Here is a 21822-nt window from a genome sequence, read left to right as displayed (position 1 = left end):
AGAACAGATACTTTAGCCAGTTGTAGTAGTCAAATGATACTTACATTCTTAACATGAAAATACTGCCCTTCTTTTCGAGTGCAACCCAAGAAACTTTAGTGTGTAATAACTGTCAGCACACAGGAAATCCTTTTGACTGTTTTCTTTCTCTTTTAATAAATCAAAAGACAAGGTGGTCCACCCCCGATCATCGAACTGAGTTGTTTGATTGAATGTCTCAATAAAGGGACTTTTCTGCAACCTCAGTATAGTTATGTGAAGATATACTTGATCATGGTCTTACATCTGCAGGATTTTAATGCAAAGCTTTCAGACTTTGGCCTTGCAAAGGAAGGTCCCATGGGTGATGCAACACATGTTTCTACAAGGGTCATGGGTACCTATGGATATGCTGCTCCTGAGTATATAATGACAGGTGAGTTAATGAGTAATTAAGGAAGGATTATATTTCTTCTTTTAATTGAGCAGAATTAGCAAGACAAGCATAACTGCAAAAGCATGGGGGTCAATTGAAATTCCAGCACTGAAAGTTCTATCACAAATAGCTTACATAAACACCACCGAAAAATTGCATTTTCTAGAAGAAGTATGATATCACTTTAGTGATCTCAAAAATCTGTCCTTTATATCCTTCTAAATTTGAAGCAATAGTTGTATTACTAAAACGTAACAGTCTTTAATTGCATATTTTCAGTATTGTCAATAATATTGTACTTTCTGTTATACAAACTGGTGTTATGAATAACATGTACTTCTGTAAAAAATATAAATGACAGAAGCTAATAGTAGATTTCTCAAATATTGAAACCTGTCACTTATTCAATCTTTAGACTTAACTGCAGAATTGATCCCTCCTATGCAAGATAATGGGCAGGAAGTTAACAATGTACCATAGCTATGTTGGAAGTTCCTAGTTTTTATGTCTTTGCTTATAGTAAGGCTGAGGACAATATTATCTATTTTCAGAAAAAAGAAACTTGCATTTAAAACTTTCGAGAGTGCTGCTAGAGATGGGAAGTAAACATATGAGGATATATTTGTATTCTCAAGAGTTTCAGACATCAAGCTTTTTGTTTCTTTTAAACCTAGACTAACTTAATAAACAAATGTCTTTATATGCTGTGAATTCAACAGTGGGACAGTCAGGAAAAATTTTCCTTCTCCCTTTCAGTATAGAGGAGCTTTTGTTTTCTCTATGTATTATTTCCTCCCTCTTTATCTTTGTCAATTAAATAAAGAATTAATTGAGGGTATGCCCCTGTACCCCAATTGCGGGTAGACCCCATTTTGGTGCACTTGAGCAATAGTATTTTTTTTATTCTTTAAGAGTAAAAAAATTCAGATAGGGGTTCTATCTGTACTTGGGCAATAGTATGGGAGGTCCATCTGCACCAATAGAACTTCAAGGGGTCTATCTGCATTTGCTGGCGACGGTACAGGGGGTCCATGTGCAATTAACCCTTGAATAAATCTACTAATCATCAACCATGCCCTCTTTGTTTTGGTTTCATCTTTTATTCAAATTTACACCAGCATATTTTACCGACCGAGCACTGTAATATGTTCCTGAATATAGACTTGTACTATGGCTATTGATGTATCAGGACATCTGACTGCTAAAAGCGATGTCTATGGCTTTGGAGTCGTGCTTCTTGAGATTTTGGTTGGAAAAAGAGCACTAGACAAACGAAGGCCAAACCATGAACATAATCTCGTTGATTGGTCTCGACCTCTCTTGATCCGAACCACAAAACTTTTGAAGATCATAGATCCAAAAATGCGGGGTCAATACTCAAGTAGAACTGCAGGCAAAATAGGCAACTTGGCGCACCGATGCCTCAGTGAGAACCCAAAGATTAGACCTACAATGAAGGAAGTCGTCGAGTCCTTAGAGGCCTATAATCAAGAAGAGATGCTGTATCAAAGCATGAAAGCTGCTGGCCTTCTTCAAGAAGATTCTGAAGAAGCATTTAATAGTCCTTCTAAGGCAGAGAGTGGACCTATAGAAACTCTAGCTAATGGAAGGAGAAGAATGAAACAAGGAAATGCAAGAAGCAGGAGCGATCCTCCCCCTAAGGAATTTGATCATCGACTAAGCGCCTCGTTGGATTCTGACGGACCAAATACACGTTCGAGAATTTACGATAGGTAAAAGACATCACGGAACCTTTTGGAACCAATTTTTTTTTATGAGCATTAGGTCCCATGACCTTGCTTGCATATGGCCTTACCTAATGAGAGCAATTATAATGTGGCCTTTAATTCTGAAGGGCACCTCCTTCATGTGTATATCAACACTTTTTCTTTTTCCCCTCAAGTTCTGTATATTTTCCGCAAGTATTTTCTCTGTTTACTGGTGGCTGATATCTTTTGTAAACAGTCCTCTTAATTGATACATATTGTTGTATGATGAGTGCAACATTTGTACAGGAGCATGAACATTCAATTGCCATTGACAATTATAAGGCAGATAAATGCTGCAGATCGAATGGAAATAAAGTGAGCTACGTCCAAAACTTGCTCTCTATTGTTCGTTGACTAAAAGTTAAGAAATGTAGGAAACCTTGTTTTTCCCGCTTTCTTTTGTTCCTTTTTAGACACATTATCGAAATTGCTTTTATTTTGATTATCCTCTCAAATCATTTTGTTGGGATAAGTGCCCCTTCAAATCCTTATATTATTTCAGAAATCCTTTAACATGCTCTTAATTTTCAGGGCTTGTACATCCTCTCCTTGTGAATTTGTGAATTAAAGGCTTTGCTGATCAATAATAGATAAATTTTGATTTTATTTCCTCTGTCGTCTCAAATTGTTATCCTTCACTACATGACTAATGCTGCAAACCAAAGATGCGTAAATATATCATTAGCTCTGCTCTTCAATTCTAATGCACTATATTTTTCCTGAGAAAAATTGAAGATAGGCTACAGAAAATAGAAATTAAGCTATCTTTATACCTTTCAAACTTTATATTACGTGCAGATGCAAAACCTAATCCTGATTGGCAAAATAAAAGGTGACGAGAGCTCTGTTGACGCTACTTGGACCAATGCTGAACAAATCAATTTTCAAGTCCTGATTCAGTTATTTATCAAATTAGGGGCATGCAGAACTTAAACTAGACCGGTTTGAGTTCGGATACCAAACGGTGACGAAGAGCTCTGTTGACGCTACTTGGACCGACAAAATTAATTGCGGACGATGTTTCTTCATCTGATCAAAAGATACAAATAATTTGAACATGAAGATATTTGTTTCGTCATTGTTACATTTTCGTCAACTTAATTTCTCGTAGCCGGGCTCTCTTTAAAATAAGACCAATATGCTCGTGGACATAGTTTACGGATCAAACGAAAGACGCTCATTTGTGGTTGAGAGGGAGCGTAAACCATCTCACTTGGGACTTTACACATCAGGCGTCCGAGTATCACTACTTGTTGTGCTTTGCAGCAGAGATCACGTGACCCCATGCTCAGTTGAGACTACGGAACACCCGCCAGATTTCCAATTGCCTCCTTCAACTTTCACAAAAGCTTCACGAGCCCGACACTCTCGCCACAATTATTTTCACGCCCGCTCTCTCAAATTTACTACCACGTAATTTATACCCCAGCCTAACTTCTTCGACAACAAAAACTAACCATTGTGGCAAGACCTAACATGCTCAACAACTAGCTCCTGACGGACGTCGCGATTGACCGTCCCTCCGGTCGCGGCTTTCTTGCCACGCGTCTCTCGTCCTCCTGCCACCGTCGTACGCAAAAGCCGCTCGATAGTCCTCGATTCCCACGACCGCATGCTCAGGAGCTTCCCGGATGAGCCTGAAAGGTGCGCCCCTCGAACCACTCGTCCCTCTCCGATAAAAAAATTACGTGTCCTACCGCCGCCTTCGTCCTGCTTCACTTGTGGTCATCCGTGAGCACCTCCATGATCCTCCTCCTCCGCTAACCTCCTCCTCCACCCCCGCCTTTGGCTCGCGCTAACGGCACAGCTCGTCCAGCTGTCACGAGCGTCCTGCGCCGGCCCGCGTCGACCTTTCCTGACCCTGGCGTCTCTTCCGCGGCCACCGGCCTCCGCCAGCATCGTCCTGCTCATCGATACACCTCCTCCAGGGGACGACCACCCCGTGCGGCGCCGCGCACCTACGCCCGGGCCGCACAGGGTTCCCGCTGCCTCGCGCCATACATCATCCTCCGGCCTTCTCCGTCGAGCTGCGCACTCAGTGCTGCTCTTCACCACGGGGTCGCGCGCGAGCAGGACCCGCGCCTCCGGCGCCCGCGGATCATGGCGCCGCGCATCGGCGCGGGAGTCTGGTATACCGGACCGCGGGTGTTCCTGCTGGTGTGCGCTTTCTGGTTCAGGGTCACAGTGCCGAAGCTGCAGATCCTGAGGTTTGACGGGGTTCCCACAGACGTTCGACGGGACGGGACCTGTGCTTGAGTGTTCAGGCGAGCACCTGAGGAATCCAAGCAGCAGCTTCTTGGTGACGCAGTCACAGGACGAGGCCGTTCATAATTGGCTCGAGTGCTGGCTGACGATAATCCATAAGCCATTGGGCGCTTTAGAGCTTATGCTGGCGATCTTAAGACGCGTAGAACTTTTGCAATTCCCGGCTGACATCAACTGTGGTAGTTTTTTTTTTTTTTTTTTTACCTATCCAAGCATGCAAGAAAATTTCGTTTTCTGAACATTTTCATAGCTTAGAAATGTGCTCCGAGTGCAGGTTACGTGGTTAAAGCGATCCCATGATGCTCACATGTTGGTTCAAAAGGGAATTAATGATGTTAGCTATATTAGGAATTTTATACTATTTTGATACTAAAAGACGTAAGCGCATGACAGATTTTATTAGTAAATACTAGTATAAGATCATTTTCTCATGAAACTTGCATGATAAATCTATTTTTCTCAATGATAAATCTATAGAATACTCTGCTACTACTTTCAAGAACAACAAGAGTAAGAGGACGGAACATGAGGATAGGGTAAATATAATTTAAACTCGGAAAATAATGATATTCAAACTAAAAATCTTCTAAAGCCTGCTTTGCTCTTATATCATGTCGATCATCATTTTATCCATTTCTTTTTTGTCCCCTACTTGTTGCAGGTATGTTCAGTTGTTCAACTCAGTGGATTCCTCTTGTGTTTGTTGGGAGCTGCAAGAATCACTCACAGAGCACAGAGGGTGGTCTCCAAAGCCAGCCGTTGGCACATGAACTTATGTTGTACAACAACCAAGAAGTCCGACTTATCGGGCCATAACGAGCAAGGCCCGACAACCCACCAACCCGACCCGTCATCGGAACACACCACCTCCGAAGAATCCCTCATTCCACCTCCACAGGGAGCACCGTCTACCTTTGATAGTCGACAAGCTCTCGGTAAGCCTATAATCCACGTAAGGAAAAATCTATGTCTATATCCATATCCATCAAAACCAGATATAGATATGGTGGACGGAAGATAAATACTAATAACCAGTACTGGACATGAGAGAAAAATCTAAGATATATGGATCATGTGATATAACAAGTGTAAACAAATACAGATATGAATGATATTGTGGTCATAAACTAATCTTAATTTTCAATATTTTTCTTCTTTGTTGCAGTCACCTATCTACAGTACAATGGAGGAGGAATTACACTGTTTGGATTCGCTCTTGATCGGGGCTTGCTCCAAGCTCTCTTTGCTTTTGAGACGACCCTCGTGTTGTGGATTCTAAGCAAAGTTGTTACGGTTTCTTAAAACCCATTTATTTTCTTCTGTAATAAAAGGGAGGAAAAACTTTGTTCCGTCTTTCTATTGAACAATTGTAGAGCAAAACCTGTTGAATGAAGTTTATGACAAGAATGTAGCTCATATTGTAGTCTTCACGTTATCTGTTTATAGCGATTTTGATGAAAGGAGAAGAACAAGCAATATCATACAGTGTGTATATGTGCATCAATAAACTTGGCTTACTCACTTGAAGCTTGAAATTAAGAACAAATCTATCTACCCTTTAAAAGAGGGAGTTCATGAAAAACTTTACTCTCCCCAAAATAGCCTTACACCAAATTTAATTACCAAACATATCCCAAAATAACCTCCCCAAAATACCCTTTCATCAGTTACGCATATTTTCCTCCTCCTTTCAATTCATCGGTCCTTTCAATTCATCGGTCCTTTTAATTACCAAACTTTACTCCTTTCAATTCCTCCTCCTCCTCCTCCTCTAATTACCAAACTTTACTCCTTTCAATTCCTCCTCCTCCTCCTCCTCTGATCTTCCATTACCTCCAACAACTTTTAGAGATGAATTCAATTCACCAGTTCATCCGTTACCCTTCATCTCAGCCCCTCTTCTCGGTTCTTACGTTACGCCGTCCTACGATCTTAGCCATCAATTTCAAAAGATGAGTGTTATTTCCCTAATCATCAACGCTGCGTCTCCGCCATCATCTCCTCATTTGTCAAAATTTTTGCATCGGGTAGAATCAGGAAGGAATTTCATTGAAGAAGGTATTACTAAATTTTACATACGCTTTTTGCTCAATTCATCATCTCACCTTTTTGTTCTTCATTCCTCTCATTGGTTCTAATTTTAAAGAAAAAATTCATTTAATTTTGTTCTAATTAGCCATCATTTCATTTTGTTATAATTCAACAATAGGTCAAGGATTGTCCGAATTAGGGCTTGCTTCAAGTCTTCCTCTTGCTCCTGTGTCAGTTTCAAAAGGTAAAAATTCAATTGTTATTTTTTGTGAATTTATGGTTTATGTCCTTTTAGTTAATTTTGGTGAATTAGTTTTTTTTATTTTGAGCTGAATTGAGGAAATTAGGGGTTGACGACTTTGTTAGATAGTATTTGCAGACACAAAAGGGGAAACTTGACTGAGTTTGTTAGATAGTATTTGCAGACACAAAAGGGGAAATTTGACTGAGTTTGTTTGATAGTATTTGCAGACAGAATGATATTGTTGTGTCTATTGTTCAAGTTCTCTTTTTGTACATTTAGGATAGCACATCTACATTCCCGGAAAAAAAATACATAATTTCATATTGCTTTTGTACTTGTCATATGCAAGTAGTCTCCATCGTCGTCTTCAAAGCTACAGTTGATCAAGGATTCTTTCTCCACCGCAAGTAGTCTCCATCGTCGTCTTCAAAGCTACAGTTGATCAAGGATTCTTTCTCCACCCAAATGTCCAGGGGTTCGATGGAGTGATGTTTTCTCAAGGATTCTTTCTCCACCCAAATGTCCAGGGGTTCGATGGAGTGATGTTTTCAAAGATTTTTTTATTACAGAGGTGTAGTGCTTTTTTAAAGTCGTATAGTTTTAACTTTTATCTTAAGTTATGTGCTCACGTTGTCTGTAAAAGAAACCAGTGTGCTTTGCTTAGAGTTGGAAGTTGTTAAGGTTAATGATGCTAGGGCTTAGTTTATATATTTAGAGGCTGCTTATGCGCTCTATGGCAACATTTTATGTGTGAATTGCATAATGCTGTGATTTTTTAAATTCTGAGTTTGAGACTTTCTGATACTTGTGGCTTAAGATTATGGTTGGTATAAAACCCGTTATTGTTATCTTAGTTTTCTGCTCTCAGTAAGGGCTTCTATATTGTTGTTGTCTGTAAACATTTCCTTGCATGCTCTGGTATAGTAGTTCATATGTACAATTTCTTGCAGGTTATTTGCCCTAAAAGAAAAAAGATCTTGCATATTAAGATTTATGAAACAAGGGTTCAATTTATATGTTAGAACATGCTGAGGAAAACTGAGAATATGTATCACCTTGTATACAGACATCACTTAATGTAGATTGGGTGCTTTTTTTTTTTTTTGGTTGGTTGGTTTTTTTTTTTTATGGAGTGGTTTTTTTCTTTTTTTTTTGGTTTGGGGGTGGGGGGATGTGTTACGAGGGAAATCTTGGCAAGATACGAGGGTTCCCAGGCTCTATAGATGGATATGTCGCTATTTTTAGAGTTGTTTAAAACTTACACACTGCATATGTTTTGGTCATAACAACAAATACTAGAGAAGATATATTTGCTTTGTTTCCTGATAGAATCCCATTAGACTCAATACTCCCTAATCTTCTTAATTTTCTTTACTTGTTTTAATGCACACATTATACCGTTCCTAATATTTTATTTGTGGATGATTTAGCTCATTCCTTCTTCGTCTCCACGTAGCGAAAGGCTGAGAATTTACTTATCAGTAAAGGTAATTTTTAATTTCAGCCCATTTCAATTCCTCTTCATAATATGTGTTTGTTTGTGTTATTTTTACATAGTTCAGTTTCATAGTTACTTTCACATAGGCTGTTATTGTTATCTATGTGCTTTGATATATGCTAGGAAAGAATGATAAAGAAAATGGAGAGGAATAGGATATTATCATGAACAATCTGAGAATAGAATAAAAATTTCTTCAAGTGCAGGAGGAAAATTTATATTTCAAGACATTCATGAGAGGCGCAACTTAGCTCTTATTTTCCTAAAAGCAAGAATTAAAGTGAGATACTTCTCAGTTCTATAAAAATAGGAGTATTTCTAGGGTATGCTGAGTTTGACAATGACTTGTAGGTTACTGTGCAGAAATGAATAACTTATTACACTGGTATAAAGGTCTTACAGGTCCTTACTTGGATGCATAATATTAACAAAGAGGAAACTTATGTCACTGTAAATTTCCCTGACTAACCTTCATTCACTTCATGAAGAAATATTTATAATGTAAATCCTCAGACAAAAAGATAAGTATGTCTCAATAAGAAACTTTGGCATAAATGTTCTGTGTTCATTGTTGTTGTTGAAATAAGAAACAAAGATAATAATGTGAGTGAATCGGAACTTTGTAGAGGCACAAGAAAATGTTTTCATTCTCATATCTTGCTTTGCTAGGATACAAGTGAATTCTTCTGTATTCAAAATATGATTAATTTGTGATAAATAACTAAAAAAGAGCAATATGATAAAAGCGTTTATCGAGGAAAGTTCACAGACAACAGTATTTATAAAACAATCAATAGGTCGTCCAGAATTTTTTTTTCAGTATAAGCAATTAGCATATTGTCCTTTGTCATTACTGTTTTTCTCTCTTTCCACACATCAAATATCCAAAATGAAAAAGAGCCAAATGCTAAAACAGTTTCTACATATAATAGCTACGTTGAAGTTCAGGTTTTAGTTACATAGATTCCTAAGATCAAAAACTGCAACAATACCTTAATAATGCCAGCCAAGCAATGAACATCAATATCATCTGGCACAATTCCCCTATTCAGCTTCTCTCTCACATGCTCCTCATGGCTGTTTCAATTTCAACCCATTTCAATTCCTCTTCATAATATGTGTTTGTTTGTGCTATTTTTACATAGTTCAGATTCATAGTTACTTTCACATAGGCTGTTATTGTTATCTATGTGCTTTGATATATGCTAGGAAAGAATGATAAAGAAAATGGAGAGGAATAGGGGAAGTCTTAGCATATATAAGTAGGAAAGAATGATAAAGAAAATGGAGAGGAATAGGGGAAGTCTTAGCATATATAAGTATAACTATTACCCCGCCGCATTGTAGGCAACATAATATCACATGCCTGGAAAATTTGAAATTGAACTGATGGCGTTTCCAAAGCATTAGCAGGATATTATCATGTCTAATCAACAATCTGAGAATAGAATAAAAAATTCTTCAAGTGCAGGAGGAAAGTTTATATTTTAAGACATTCACGAGAGGCGTAACTTAGGTCTTATTTGCCTGAAAGCAAGATTTAAAGTGAGATACTTATCAGTTCTATAAAAATAGGAGTATTTCTAGGGTATGCTGAGTTTGACAATGACTTGTAGGTTATTTTTTTATCTCTCTAATTTATTTAAAAAATAATTTATTTAAAATCTATTTACACATCTACTTTTCTACTTATTCCTGAGAATAATTGTCAATATTGTGCAAGTAATTCCTAGCTATTTTTTCTACAAATTCTGTCATTTTTTTTTTAATTTTCAAATGGAAATGGGTTAGTTTTTGTTTTAGTGTATAATCTGCTAGGATTTTCTCCATTTTCAAATGGAAATGGGTTAGTTTTTGTTTTAGTGTATAATCTGCTAGGATTTTCTCCAGAATGCTGATTGTGGTTTAGTGAAACTTGTTTCATAACTGTTTCAAATATAAAAAGTGGTGCCCATGTCTCGATACCATTCACTATAATATTTTGTATATACTGCATAATAAACCATAGTGAAATTAAAGTAGAATTAGAAAAAAAATGTGTGCGTTCCAGTTTATATATAATTAAAAATAAAGTAAATCAAATAAATCAAATCACACCAAACTTTTTATAGAAAGTCTCAATGTGCAGATTTGAAAATACCCTTTCTGGTATAGTAGTTCATATGTACAATTTCTTGTAGGTTATTTGCCCTAAAAGAAAAAAGATCTTGCATATTAAGATTTATGAAACAAGGGTTCAATTTATATGTTAGAACATGCTGAGGAAATCTAAAAATATTGTGCAAGTAATTCCTAGCTGTTTTTTCTACAAATTCTGTCATTTTTTTTAATTTTCAAATGGAAATGGGTTAGTTTTTGTTTTAGTGTATAATCTGCTAGGATTTTCTCCAGAATGATGATTGTGGTTTGGTGAAACTTGTTTCATAACTGTTTCAAATATAAAAAGTGGTGTGCCCATGTCTCGATACCATTCACTATGATATTTTGTATATACTGCACAATAAACCATAGTGAAATTAAAGTAGAATTAGAAAAAAAAATGTGCGCGTTCTAGTTTATATATAATTAAAAATAAAGTAAATCAAATAAATCAAATCACACCAAACTTTTTATAGAAAGTCTCCATGTGCTATTTGCACAGGTCGATGGCTACACTCTATAATTCACTGCATGCAATTCTTCGCTCAATACTGCAAATATAGACAAGTACGACCTGGTAATATTTACATAAGATGCCTAATATGAGTCTGCAAACAAACTAACATCAAATCAAGTAACCACATCTCAACATGGTATCTTAAGCATTAATAATAAAGTACATGGGATCAAAGAAACTGATCAAGGTTTTAGAGAATAAATTCTGGTATGTCTTGATCAATTTTTAATTTTTGATTTAGTTTTTTATTTTGGAAATTCTTAGATTGTTCGATATTGGGTCTTTAATTTTTTTATTAAAATGAGAGTTTAGAGGTATACATGAACGCTGCTATGCTATTAGGATTAAGGGTGAGAAACCATTGAACATCAATTAAAATATACTTATTCTCTCAAATTATATTCATTGCTATACTTATGTTAAATAAAATTAATAATTTAACGCATTAAATTTTTTTCCCTTGTAGAAATTTACATTGTACTTCTTGGATTGCATAATCACTATACATTTGCATAAGAGTACCTTCTTCCAAATGAATTCAAACCAAGGTTTGAATTCAACATAAATAAACATATATTATTATTGTTTTATGTGTATTTATGTTTATTAATAGTATATTTCATTATTTTTAACAGAAGAACACATTCTAATACATGAGAGTAGAAACACCAAATATAATCAGTTGAATGTTGATCAGAAGAGAACTTACATTCAGAAGGTCATTGATAATAATAGAAAGAGGAAAATGAATGATTTTGCTGGCAGTAGTACCAATAGCAAGCAAAAACGTAAGATTGATTTGTTTTGTAGAGCATAACAGCGGGAATATGAGCATGGAGGTTTGCATAGATTAATTTTATAATTTATTAAAATAATTACATGATTTTATATATCTAAATTTATTTAATACTAAAAACTATTAATTTTTTCTAGGTCAAATTAACCATGAACCAGTATGTTCTTTATTACATAAACTACGCACTCCAAAGTCTTGTTTATTTTGTGGAGCAAAAAAGTTTGAACACGAGCCACCAACATCCTGTTGCCACAATGGTGAAATCCACCTAGCAGATGTGAATGTTAATGACGAGTTATATGCCCTTTATACAGTACAAACCCAAGAAGCAATTGAGTTTCGAAGACAAACCAGAAAGTATAATAGCATTTTCTCATTCACATCATTTGAGACAAGGTTTGATAGAGAGCTTGCATCAAACAAAAAGGGTATTTTCACATTTAGAGCACAAGGACAAATATATCATAATCTCCCCTCTCTAATTCCAGAAGAAAATAAGCCTTCCTACTTTCAACTTTACTTTTACGATACGGAGAATGAGTTGCAAAATCGAATGGGAATATTAGATAATGCAAACATGAGTACGACTACAACTAAAAGATTGATGGATATATTAGAAGGAAACCCATATGCAAAATTTCTGCGGAAACTGAATGATTTTCCATCTCTTGAAGACTTCAAGATTATTATAAATAGAGATGATGTAGTAGATCAACGTGTTTACAACTCGCGAACAGTGGATCAGGTTACAGCTGTCTGGGTAGAGGGAAATAATGAAAATGTTCCGTATGAGAGAGAAATAGTTGTCCATTCACACTCCGGAAAGAATCATCAAGTTAAACACTATTTTAGTTGTTATGATCCTTTACAGTATCCTTTACTCTTTCCAGGCGGAGATGTTAGATGGCACCAAAATATTAAAAGAAGGGAGAAAAATGATATTCGCCGTTCAAAATAACTAAATACAACATCTCAAGTGACTCAGGAAACTTTTACATCTGCAGAAGACATATTTAAACGAGAAAGGGAAGATAAATCATAATTAAAATTGTTTAATAATATTAAAATATTAAAAATTAACTTAACCTGCAAACTTGTAGGTGTTAAAGCACCAAAGACGGGAAGCGTCTCATGTAGAGAATATTATTGTTACAAGTTCCAGATAAGAGACACTCGACAATCTACTGTATTAACATCGACAGGCTGGTTGTTCCATCAATATGCTGTTGATATGTACATAAAGCTTGAAACAACAAGACTTGATTATTTTAGAAAGAAACAATCAGAAATCAGAGCAGAGTTATTCCAAGGCATGGTCGATATTGTAGCTGCTGGGGAAGCAAAAGCATGTCAAGTCGGAAAAAGAATAATTTTGCCATCATCATTTATTGGTGGTCCTAGAGATATGCGTCATAGATATCTTGATGCAATGTCATTAGTACAACGATTTGGAAAACCAGATGTTGTCATCACAATGACATGCAATCCTGAATGGGAAGAAATCACGGAGGAACTACATCCAGAATAGACACATAATGATAGAGCGGATCTAACCTCAAGGATATGTCGAGCAAAATTGCAAGACCTGAAAGATCAGCTATTTAAAAAGGAAACCTTTGGAAAAGTTGTTGCCCATGTTCATGTCATCGAGTTTCAAAAAAGAGGGTTGCCTCATGTTATGATTTTTCCCGCGAACAATCTGACGACCACAGTGGGAACCACCGATCTCGCTGCCGAGATCGTTGCGTCGCAACCGCGGATCTCGATCCCGGTCGAGGAGGAGGTCGATCTCGCTGCCGAGATCGTTGCGTCGCAACCGCGGATCTCGATCCCGGTCGAGGAGGAGGTCGAGTATGAATTCGACCAACAAAAGTTCGAGGAGTATCTGTCATCCTCGTCCGGATCCACCTCCCCCCTCAAGTCCAAAAAGTTCTCCTCCAGGATAAAAGTCCGTTGGTATGAAGAAGTTGAGAATACCAACGAAGATCTCACCCCGATTGATGCCAAAGTTGCATCGGGTGAAGCTCCACCGACCTCCAACCAGGTCAATCCTCCAGGAGAAAAGTCCGTTGGTACGAAGAAGTGCAGAATACCAACGAAGATCTCACCCCAATTGATGCCAAAGTTGCATCGGGTGAAGCTCCACCGACCTCCAACCAGGTCAAGCCGGTTCCTGCCAATTCCTCCGTCATCAAAGGAGTGGTGACTCTCTCAAAGAGAGCCCGCCAAAGGCGACGCCAACGTTTGGCCCGAGAATTTGCCAAGGCCATGGAGTCCACCGACGGAATCCGCTATAACGCGGATATGAAGAACAAGGGAGGCAAACAGCCTCAACCTCCAATGAATGGCAGCTCCTCCAAACCGCTAACGAACGAATGGATCCGTGTCAAACGGAATCGTTCGACCCTTGAAGAGCGCATTCGCAAACGCCGCGCGCTGTCAGCGCAGGCACAGGCTCAAGTCCAAGAAGCCCGCAGAAGACTGCAGATGGAGGCCGAAGTCTGAAGCGGCGATTCAGACTAAGGAACAATCATTGCGGCCTTCGATGCAAGTTCAACCTCCGGCGAACCAATCTAAATCGCCGATAATTCCAGTAGCTACTCCGGGAGATCCCGCGGAATCATCCCGAAGAAGGAGGTCAGTTTTGGACCGCCTCAGTCCGCTTCCCGATGAGCGATGCAAAGCTCCAGTTCAAGAACGTTTGGACCCGATGAAGAAGCCCCGAACGACTCAACATACTGGGGTCGCCGCCACCTTCAACATGACAAGGAGTTTATAGCAGCTACGCGCACCAATTTGCGCATTGAAGTCCAGGAGCCCGCTGAGAACTCACGCCCAAAAAGGCATGTCTCGAGGCGCGTAATTCTTGAAAGCCCAAAGAAGGCAGTTCGCCCTCAAAAGGAAACGTTGTCGTCTGATGATGACGACGTTATACCTAAGAAGTCGTGCCAACACACGATAGGTTACTCCGACCGTCAAGCCGACGAGTTATACTATCGTGATGGGAGTACGAGAAAAACCAGGAAGAGGAGTCCTCGAGGACTAGAAACTCAATGCCCTTGTTCCAAACTCATTCGGGCAGTATTGTCTGAGTGCAACTGCATCAAGACGGTCCCCGAAAGAATTTCGGTTTTGGAAAGGCTCAGCACCAAAACGCCAAAACCAAGGCCTAGGCGTTTCCGACAAAGAAGAAGGGTAGTCGAGGATGGAGAATTTCCGAGGGTCACCACGAATATGACCAGCAAAGGGACATCGACACAGGATAATCCCGAGTCGATTCCGGAAGTATCCCGGTGTGTAACCCGTCTGCAGTCCGGAGCCATCATACGAGCAACTTATGGTAGGATTTGGACAAGATTACCTTCAGAAGTGGAACCATCAAACGAGCAACTTATGGTAGGGTTCGGACAAGACTACCTTCAGAAGATGAAGAATCGGATGCCGGCTCTGCAGTTGCGTCAGATAATACGGTATCCAGCGAGGGACAACCCCGTGAGTCACTCATGATAAGTGCGGAACAAGTGGCCAAGATGCTCGAAGAAGCCATGGCTAAACAACAGGAGAGCTTCAGGTTCGAAATACAGATGGCCATGCAGAACATGAGAGAAATGCATGACCAAAAAATCCAAGCATTGACGAACCGGCAAGGCGAGCCAAGTCGTCGTAACCAGGTTAATCTGGAAGATGAGGACACAGGTACGAATGAAACCCATAATGCCAATAATCCTCCCGTCAATGCAGGGGTGGTAACAAGAATGCTAACGAAGACTCAGGTGAAAGCTTGAAGATTAAAAACCTCGAGAGCAAAATCAATACGTTGATTTCCACTCAAGAGATGAAGAAGACGGGCATTCCTTGTCCCTACCCAAGAGAATGGGAATCAATCCCTTATCCGGCGAAGTTTAGTCTAATCAACTTCACGCCGTTTGATGGGGAGGGTTCACCCACTCAGCATTTGATTTACTTCAAATCACACCTGGGGGTTATCTCTGGTAACAAGCCTCTGATGGTAACGTCCTTCGTTGGCACTCTTCGTGGAGCCGCATTCGATTGGTATCGCCGCCTCAAGCCCGGAAGCGTGAATAGCTGGGACGACATGGAGACTAAATTTCTCGCTAACTTCTTCGATGACGACGCCGAGATATCCATCGGGTCGTTGCTTGACGAGAAACAGGAAGACGGAGAATTAGTTGATACCTTCGTCAAAAGGTTCCGGAACAAGGCAATGAATTGTCGGGACCCGATCATTGAGGAGTTCATTCTCCAGACTTGCCACAACAACCTTGCATTGGACGTGTTGGAAGCAATGGGGACAACACCGTCCAAAACATGGAAGGATTTGAAGGTCCGAGGAGAGCAAGCCGAACGCTTCCTCCGAAGGAAGAAATCCGAGAGGAGTCAACCGACGGCGAATCCTCCGAACTCAAACTTCGCCTCCCATGGAAAGGGCAAAGCACCTGCAGCTACTGGTAGTGCTAATCAAACGTCACAACAGCAATCCCGAAGGCAGCAAAAGACTTCGGACCCGAAACTCCAAAAAGAGTATTCCTTCAAGGACGAAGACGTTCCAGCCATCTTCGAATCCCTCCTTGAAAACAACAAGATCAAGCTACTACCTATCGCAAATCAGGAGGAAGCTGACAATACTGCGGATCTAAAGTACTGTGCGTACCACAGAAGGGTCCTTCATCCCACCAAGGATTGCTTTGCTCTCAAGAATAGCATTCAAACCTTGGTTGAAGCCGGCGTCATAGCGCTAGGATAAGCCAAATGAGAACGGCAACACTCCGATAAGTATAAGAGTATAAACTGCTCCTTTCTAGACTCCGACAAGTATAAGAGTATAAACTGCTTCTCAATCCTCCGATCGGTATAAGAGATTAAACTGCTCCCTGATACTCCAACATGTATATGAGTCTAAACTGTTTTATTTCTTTCACGGAAAGTTCCTGGAGAATTTTTATATGTAATATTCTTAAGGATAACCCGGTCATGTAACTGAGTACAATGTCGGACCCAGTTCCACAAGGGAAGCTGGGGGTGGATTATTCATGTATCGGGAAGTTCCCGAAAGAATACCACGGGTGATATTCTTAGGGATAACCCAATCACTATAAAAGTGATAAGTAAAACATCCACATTTAAACTCTAAATGTCGGAATGTTTTCCATTATTGTTATCAAATTCACTAATTCTCATGAGTTATCTTGTTGAGATGAGATTCGATCCTTTTGACAGATTAATCTTTCCTCACAAAAATCCCCCCACTGATCAAGTCAATTGACGGTGGGTCCACTAAATTTTCTGTCCGCCAATTCATGGCAATTTCCAAAGCTTAATGTGTTAAGTCCTGATTACTTAACCCTTCATCGAGTGGCCAGTACAAACCAGTATTTCTACTGCTACTTGTATTCCACTCTCTTTGCTTTCAGATCAAACCTATAAAAGTTAGGGCCACAATCAAAATCCCCTCTCGATTCCTCCAATGAACGAGAGGTCCACTTTCAAATCGAGTGATCAAACATTCCTACAGTTAGGGTCATATCAAACTCCTGCTTGGTCAAACCTTCCTACAGTTAGGACCAAAACCACAATTCACTCTCGATAAATGAGAAATTCATCTTTAGTTCGGTAATCAAACCTTCCGACAGTTAGGGTTATCCGAATCTTTTTGATTCTCGGAGTGGAGATCCCACTCTTAGTTTCACCTTTCCAGATTCTGGGGGTGGAGATCCCACCTCGAGTCTCCTTTCCAGCTGAAGATAGAATATAAAATTCTTCCTCTTCGGCGTTGGGAGATAGAATATAAAATTCTTCCTTTCCCACACCAACCTTTTTCAAAAATTTATCAATCTAGGATTCATCCTAGGAAGTTTGTCCCGAATCCTAAGCAGGGATAAGTCTGCGCCTAACACGCGCTGCCGGTTTAGTCTTTCTCCGTAGAAAAAGACACCAGAGTTCGATTCTGGGGTATCCTATCCTGAAACCTAAGCAGGGATAAGTCTGCGTCTAACCCGCGCTGCCGGTTAGTTCTTAACCGTTAAAAAGAACACCCGCCCACATATTCAACATTGTAGCGGGTTGTTATTAATAACACCAAAATCCATGCCTTACACGCATGGAGAATTTCATCCTGAATCCTAAGAAAGGATATGCCGACGCCTAACACGCGTCGCCAGGTTAGTCTTTTACTGTCCAAAATGACACCAGAACCTGATTCTAGGGACTTTTAACCCGAAGCCTAAGTAGGGATAAGTCAGCGTCTAATACACGTTGTCGGGTAGCTTATTCCCGTAACAATGGCTAAGTCTACGTATTCGAAGTCGTAGCACAAAGTCTCAGAGAATTCACTCTCTTAGCATAACGTTACATGTGGAACGGATTTAGACAATCTGCATGCTAGCCCGACTCAAACGGTAGTCGGTAAAGGCTAATCAGATCCATTGAAGGCTGAGGGTTAGCCAAAAATCTTAAAGTCAACGCCTAACACGCGCTGCCGGGTAGCCTATTCCCGTAACAAATAGTAAAGTCTACGTATTCGAAGTCGTAGCATCAAGTCTAAGGGAGTTCATTCCTTTAGCACAACGTCACATGCGGAACGGACTTAAAACAATCCGCATGTAAGCCCGATTCAAACGGTAATCGGTAAAAGCATGTCAAATCCGTTGAGGGCTGAGGATTTGCCAAAAATCCTAAGTCAACGTCTGATACACGTTGCTGTTTAGTCTTTTCACAGGAGAAAGACGAAGTCTACGTATTCAATATCGTAGCACTAAAATGGTTAACTCTTTTAGCATAACGTCACATGCGAAACGGACTTAAACAATACGCATGCTAGCCCGACTCAAACGGTAGTCGGTAAAGGCGCATCAAACCCGTTGATGGCTGAGGGTTTGCCAAAACTCCTATATATGCGAAAGTCATTGACGCACCAGCCCCATTAGTTGGTCTCGTGACTTAGACATCCAACAAATTCGGGATAAGATCCACACGTGCGGATGAATCAGCTTTAATAGTTGGTCCTGCAGCCCAATATTTAGGACCGCCACGCTCCAACGCCTTAAGAGCTTAAACTGTGGAGACTCCAACAAACGTACGAGTATAAACTGTGTCAATTGTCGGTCAACTCGTTACAACTAAAATCAACGCCGGACAACGCGTTACAGTAAAGGTCGATGGTCAGTTCTATGTTGAACCAACAAACACGAGCTAAAGATCAGAAAATCAGGAATCGACTTCAAGTTCAAAATTCCAACAACGGTCAAACAATAAATGCAGCACCGGAACCCTTACAGACATTCGACAAAGCACCGAATAGCCTGAAGGATTGAAGGAATCAAGAACAGAAGCTATTCCAAGGTCCTGTTACACCGACTGAAGGTTGGGACAATCATATCCAAAGTATTCCAGTCTCTTCTATAAAAGAACGAGGCTGAAATACTTTGGAGGGGGTATCTGTAGGCGTCTAAAAATGCCTATAGGTGTCTGCGCATAGCTCGAGACAAAGAGAAGGTGATGAACGCCATTATCCAAGTCGAAGGGGATTATCCGAGTCAAAGAGGATCATCTGACACCGACAAGCGTATGAAACGAAACAAGTGACCCGTGCGCTCACCGGCCACCTCCAAGTGGCCAATGTGCTCACCAGCCATCGCCAAGTGGCCCGCGTGCTCACCGGCCAGCTCCAAGTGGTCAACACGCTCACCGCCCACTTCCAAGTGGCCCACATACTCATCATCCACCTCCGAGTTACGAAATGTATGAAATGAATTAGTGAAGCATACGAGTCAACGTGACACGCGAAACGGCAAAACGACTTAGCTAGGAGTTGTGTCTCGCCCACACAATGAGTGGCTTGACCATTGTAAGCCCACACCATGAGTGGCTCGGCCATTGAAAGTTTTAAGTATCTTCGTCAGCTTTCTAACGCATCTTGAGTCATCTCATTCCGAAATCGGACGAGAGAGTTAGAGCCAAAATACCCGAGGACGTACGAAGGCAAAACAACTCAGCCAGGAGTTGTGTCTCGCCCACACAATGAGTGGCTCGGCCATTGTAAGCCTACACCATGAGTGGATCGGCCATTGAAAGTTGTAAGTCTCTTCTTCAGCTTTGTAACGCATCTTGAATCATCTCATTCCAAGATCGGACGAGAGAGTTAGAGCCAAAATACCCGAGGACGTACGAAGGCAAAACAACTCAGCCAGGAGTTGTGTCTCGCCCACACAATGAGTTTTTCGGCCATTGTAAGCCTACACCATGAGTGGTTCGGCCATTGGAAGTTGTAGGTTTCTTCTCCAGCTTTCTAACGCATCTTGAATCACCTTATTCCGAGATCGGACGAGAGAGTTAGAGCCAAAATACCCGGGAACGTACGAACTGGCTCGCACAGTGCCGAGCCACCATTTGGTGGCTCGCACAAAGAACTAATATTTCAACCATGATCCGATTTTAATCTGAAGAAACTCAAAACATGAAAGTTGTAGATCGCTTTGTCAGCTTTCCAATGCATCTTGGATCAGGTCATTTGGAGATCATATGAGAAAGTTATGATCAAAATACCCGAGATACTCACAAGTGTCTCGGCCTGACCGAGCCACCTAGGCCGAGCCACCCAGATCTGGGCCCAGATCTGAGCCCAGATCTGGTTTGAAGAGCCTATAAATAGCCCCCTAAGCTCATTGTTTTTGAGGTTGGACTTTAGAGAGGGGAAACTCTGCTGGATTAAAGACTCAAGACTAAAAAAGATTGGAGCTTTGGAGCTTTGAGGACTCGGACTTTTCAGATCTGGTTCTTGGTGATCATCCACGCCAAATAAGGCAGGAGTTTGAGAGAGATCAGATCTGAGATCTACACGGTCATCCTCCAGATCAAAACTTGGTTTTTGATCCCGAGAAGAGTATTGATTTCGCTTGGTCGATTTCGATTACTTAGGGCTATTATTTCCTTGGTGAAATAATCCCCTCGGCTGTTATTTCCTTTGTAAAATAACACACGTCATACCGTGTAGATCCGACCGGATCAAGATCGCGCAGTGGTCTACGGATTAACCCCGGCGCAGGCAAAGAACCCACACAAGCAAGAGACCGCAAAAGAGGATCTTGCGATTTGTTCGAGAAGAGGAAAGTTGTAATTTTTCTTTTTTCTTTGATTTTGTTGTAACCGGATCTTATAAAAAGACTGGATCTTTGTGTAATCGATAAACAATTGCCAAAGAGCACAATGACTTCAATGAAAGCTACGATTTTTCCCGCAAACAACATGTTAATTATTCTAATGGGAAAGCACAAAATCGTATCATCAGATCATTATGATAAGTACGTATCAGCAGAAATTCCAGACCAGTATGAAAATCCAATTCTATATGAACTGGTAAAAAAACATATGATGCATGGCCCTTGTGGAGAGTTAAATATGAAGAATGTTTGCATGCAAAATGGCGAGTGCAAGTATCACTACCCTAGAGAGTTTTCTCCAAGATCAGTACAAGCGAAAGATGCTTACCCAATCTATAAAAGGAGCAAAAATAATAGAACAATGTTGATTCGAAACAAAATTCTTAATAATCAATGGGTGGTACCTTACAATCCATATTTGCTGATACGTTATAACTGTCACATCGATGTTGAAATATGCTCAGGCATAAAAGTAGTGAAATACCTTTATAAGTACATATATAAAGGCCATGATAGAGTGGCAGTAAACATTGAGTATAATGAAGGTGAAAAAGTTGTGAATGAAATCAAAAATTTTCAAGATGCAAGATGGGTATCAGCTCAGGAAGCTTTCTGGAGAATATATGAATTCCATCTTAATGGGATATTCCCGGCTGTCATTAACTTATAACTTCACATGCCAAATCAGCAATATGTTTCTTATTGGAAACATCAAGACCTATCGAAATTGATTTACTTGGAACATGTCTCCAAGACGATGCTTACATAATTTTTTACTATGTGTAAAAAAATTAAAGAAGGTAACAAGAAGAAACATGAAAAGGACCACGAAAATGAGTTATTATATGTGGAATTTCCTGAATGTTATGTTTTGGATTCAACATCAAAATCTTGGAGTCCAAGAAAACAAAGACAAGTGATAGGTCGAATAAACGGGGCTAATCCAATTGAAGGAGAGAGATATTACTTGCG

General features: G+C 40.0%; 1 protein-coding gene across 2 annotated transcripts in view; it reads left to right on the top strand.

Annotated features, from left to right (window-relative positions):
- LOC109842983 (probable serine/threonine-protein kinase PBL17) overlaps positions 1–3018 on the top strand; it is a 26803-nt gene extending 23785 nt beyond the window's left edge. The window contains exons 5-8 of one of the 2 annotated variants that reach the window (XM_020411899.1): positions 292–415; positions 1605–2148; positions 2431–2499; positions 2983–3018. In XM_020411899.1, the coding sequence (XP_020267488.1) occupies positions 292–415; positions 1605–2148; positions 2431–2499; positions 2983–2995 (750 nt within the window). In that variant the 3' untranslated portion in view covers positions 2996–3018. The remainder of the gene's footprint in view (positions 1–291; positions 416–1604; positions 2149–2430; positions 2500–2982) is intronic. The other variant, XM_020411900.1, reaches the window with a different exon arrangement.

The sequence above is a fragment of the Asparagus officinalis genome, chromosome 5 (genome assembly GCF_001876935.1).
Source record: "Asparagus officinalis chromosome 5, Aspof.V1, whole genome shotgun sequence".
Classification (NCBI taxonomy): Eukaryota; Viridiplantae; Streptophyta; class Magnoliopsida; order Asparagales; family Asparagaceae; genus Asparagus; species Asparagus officinalis.
This window is presented reverse-complemented; position numbering and strand designations above follow the sequence as displayed.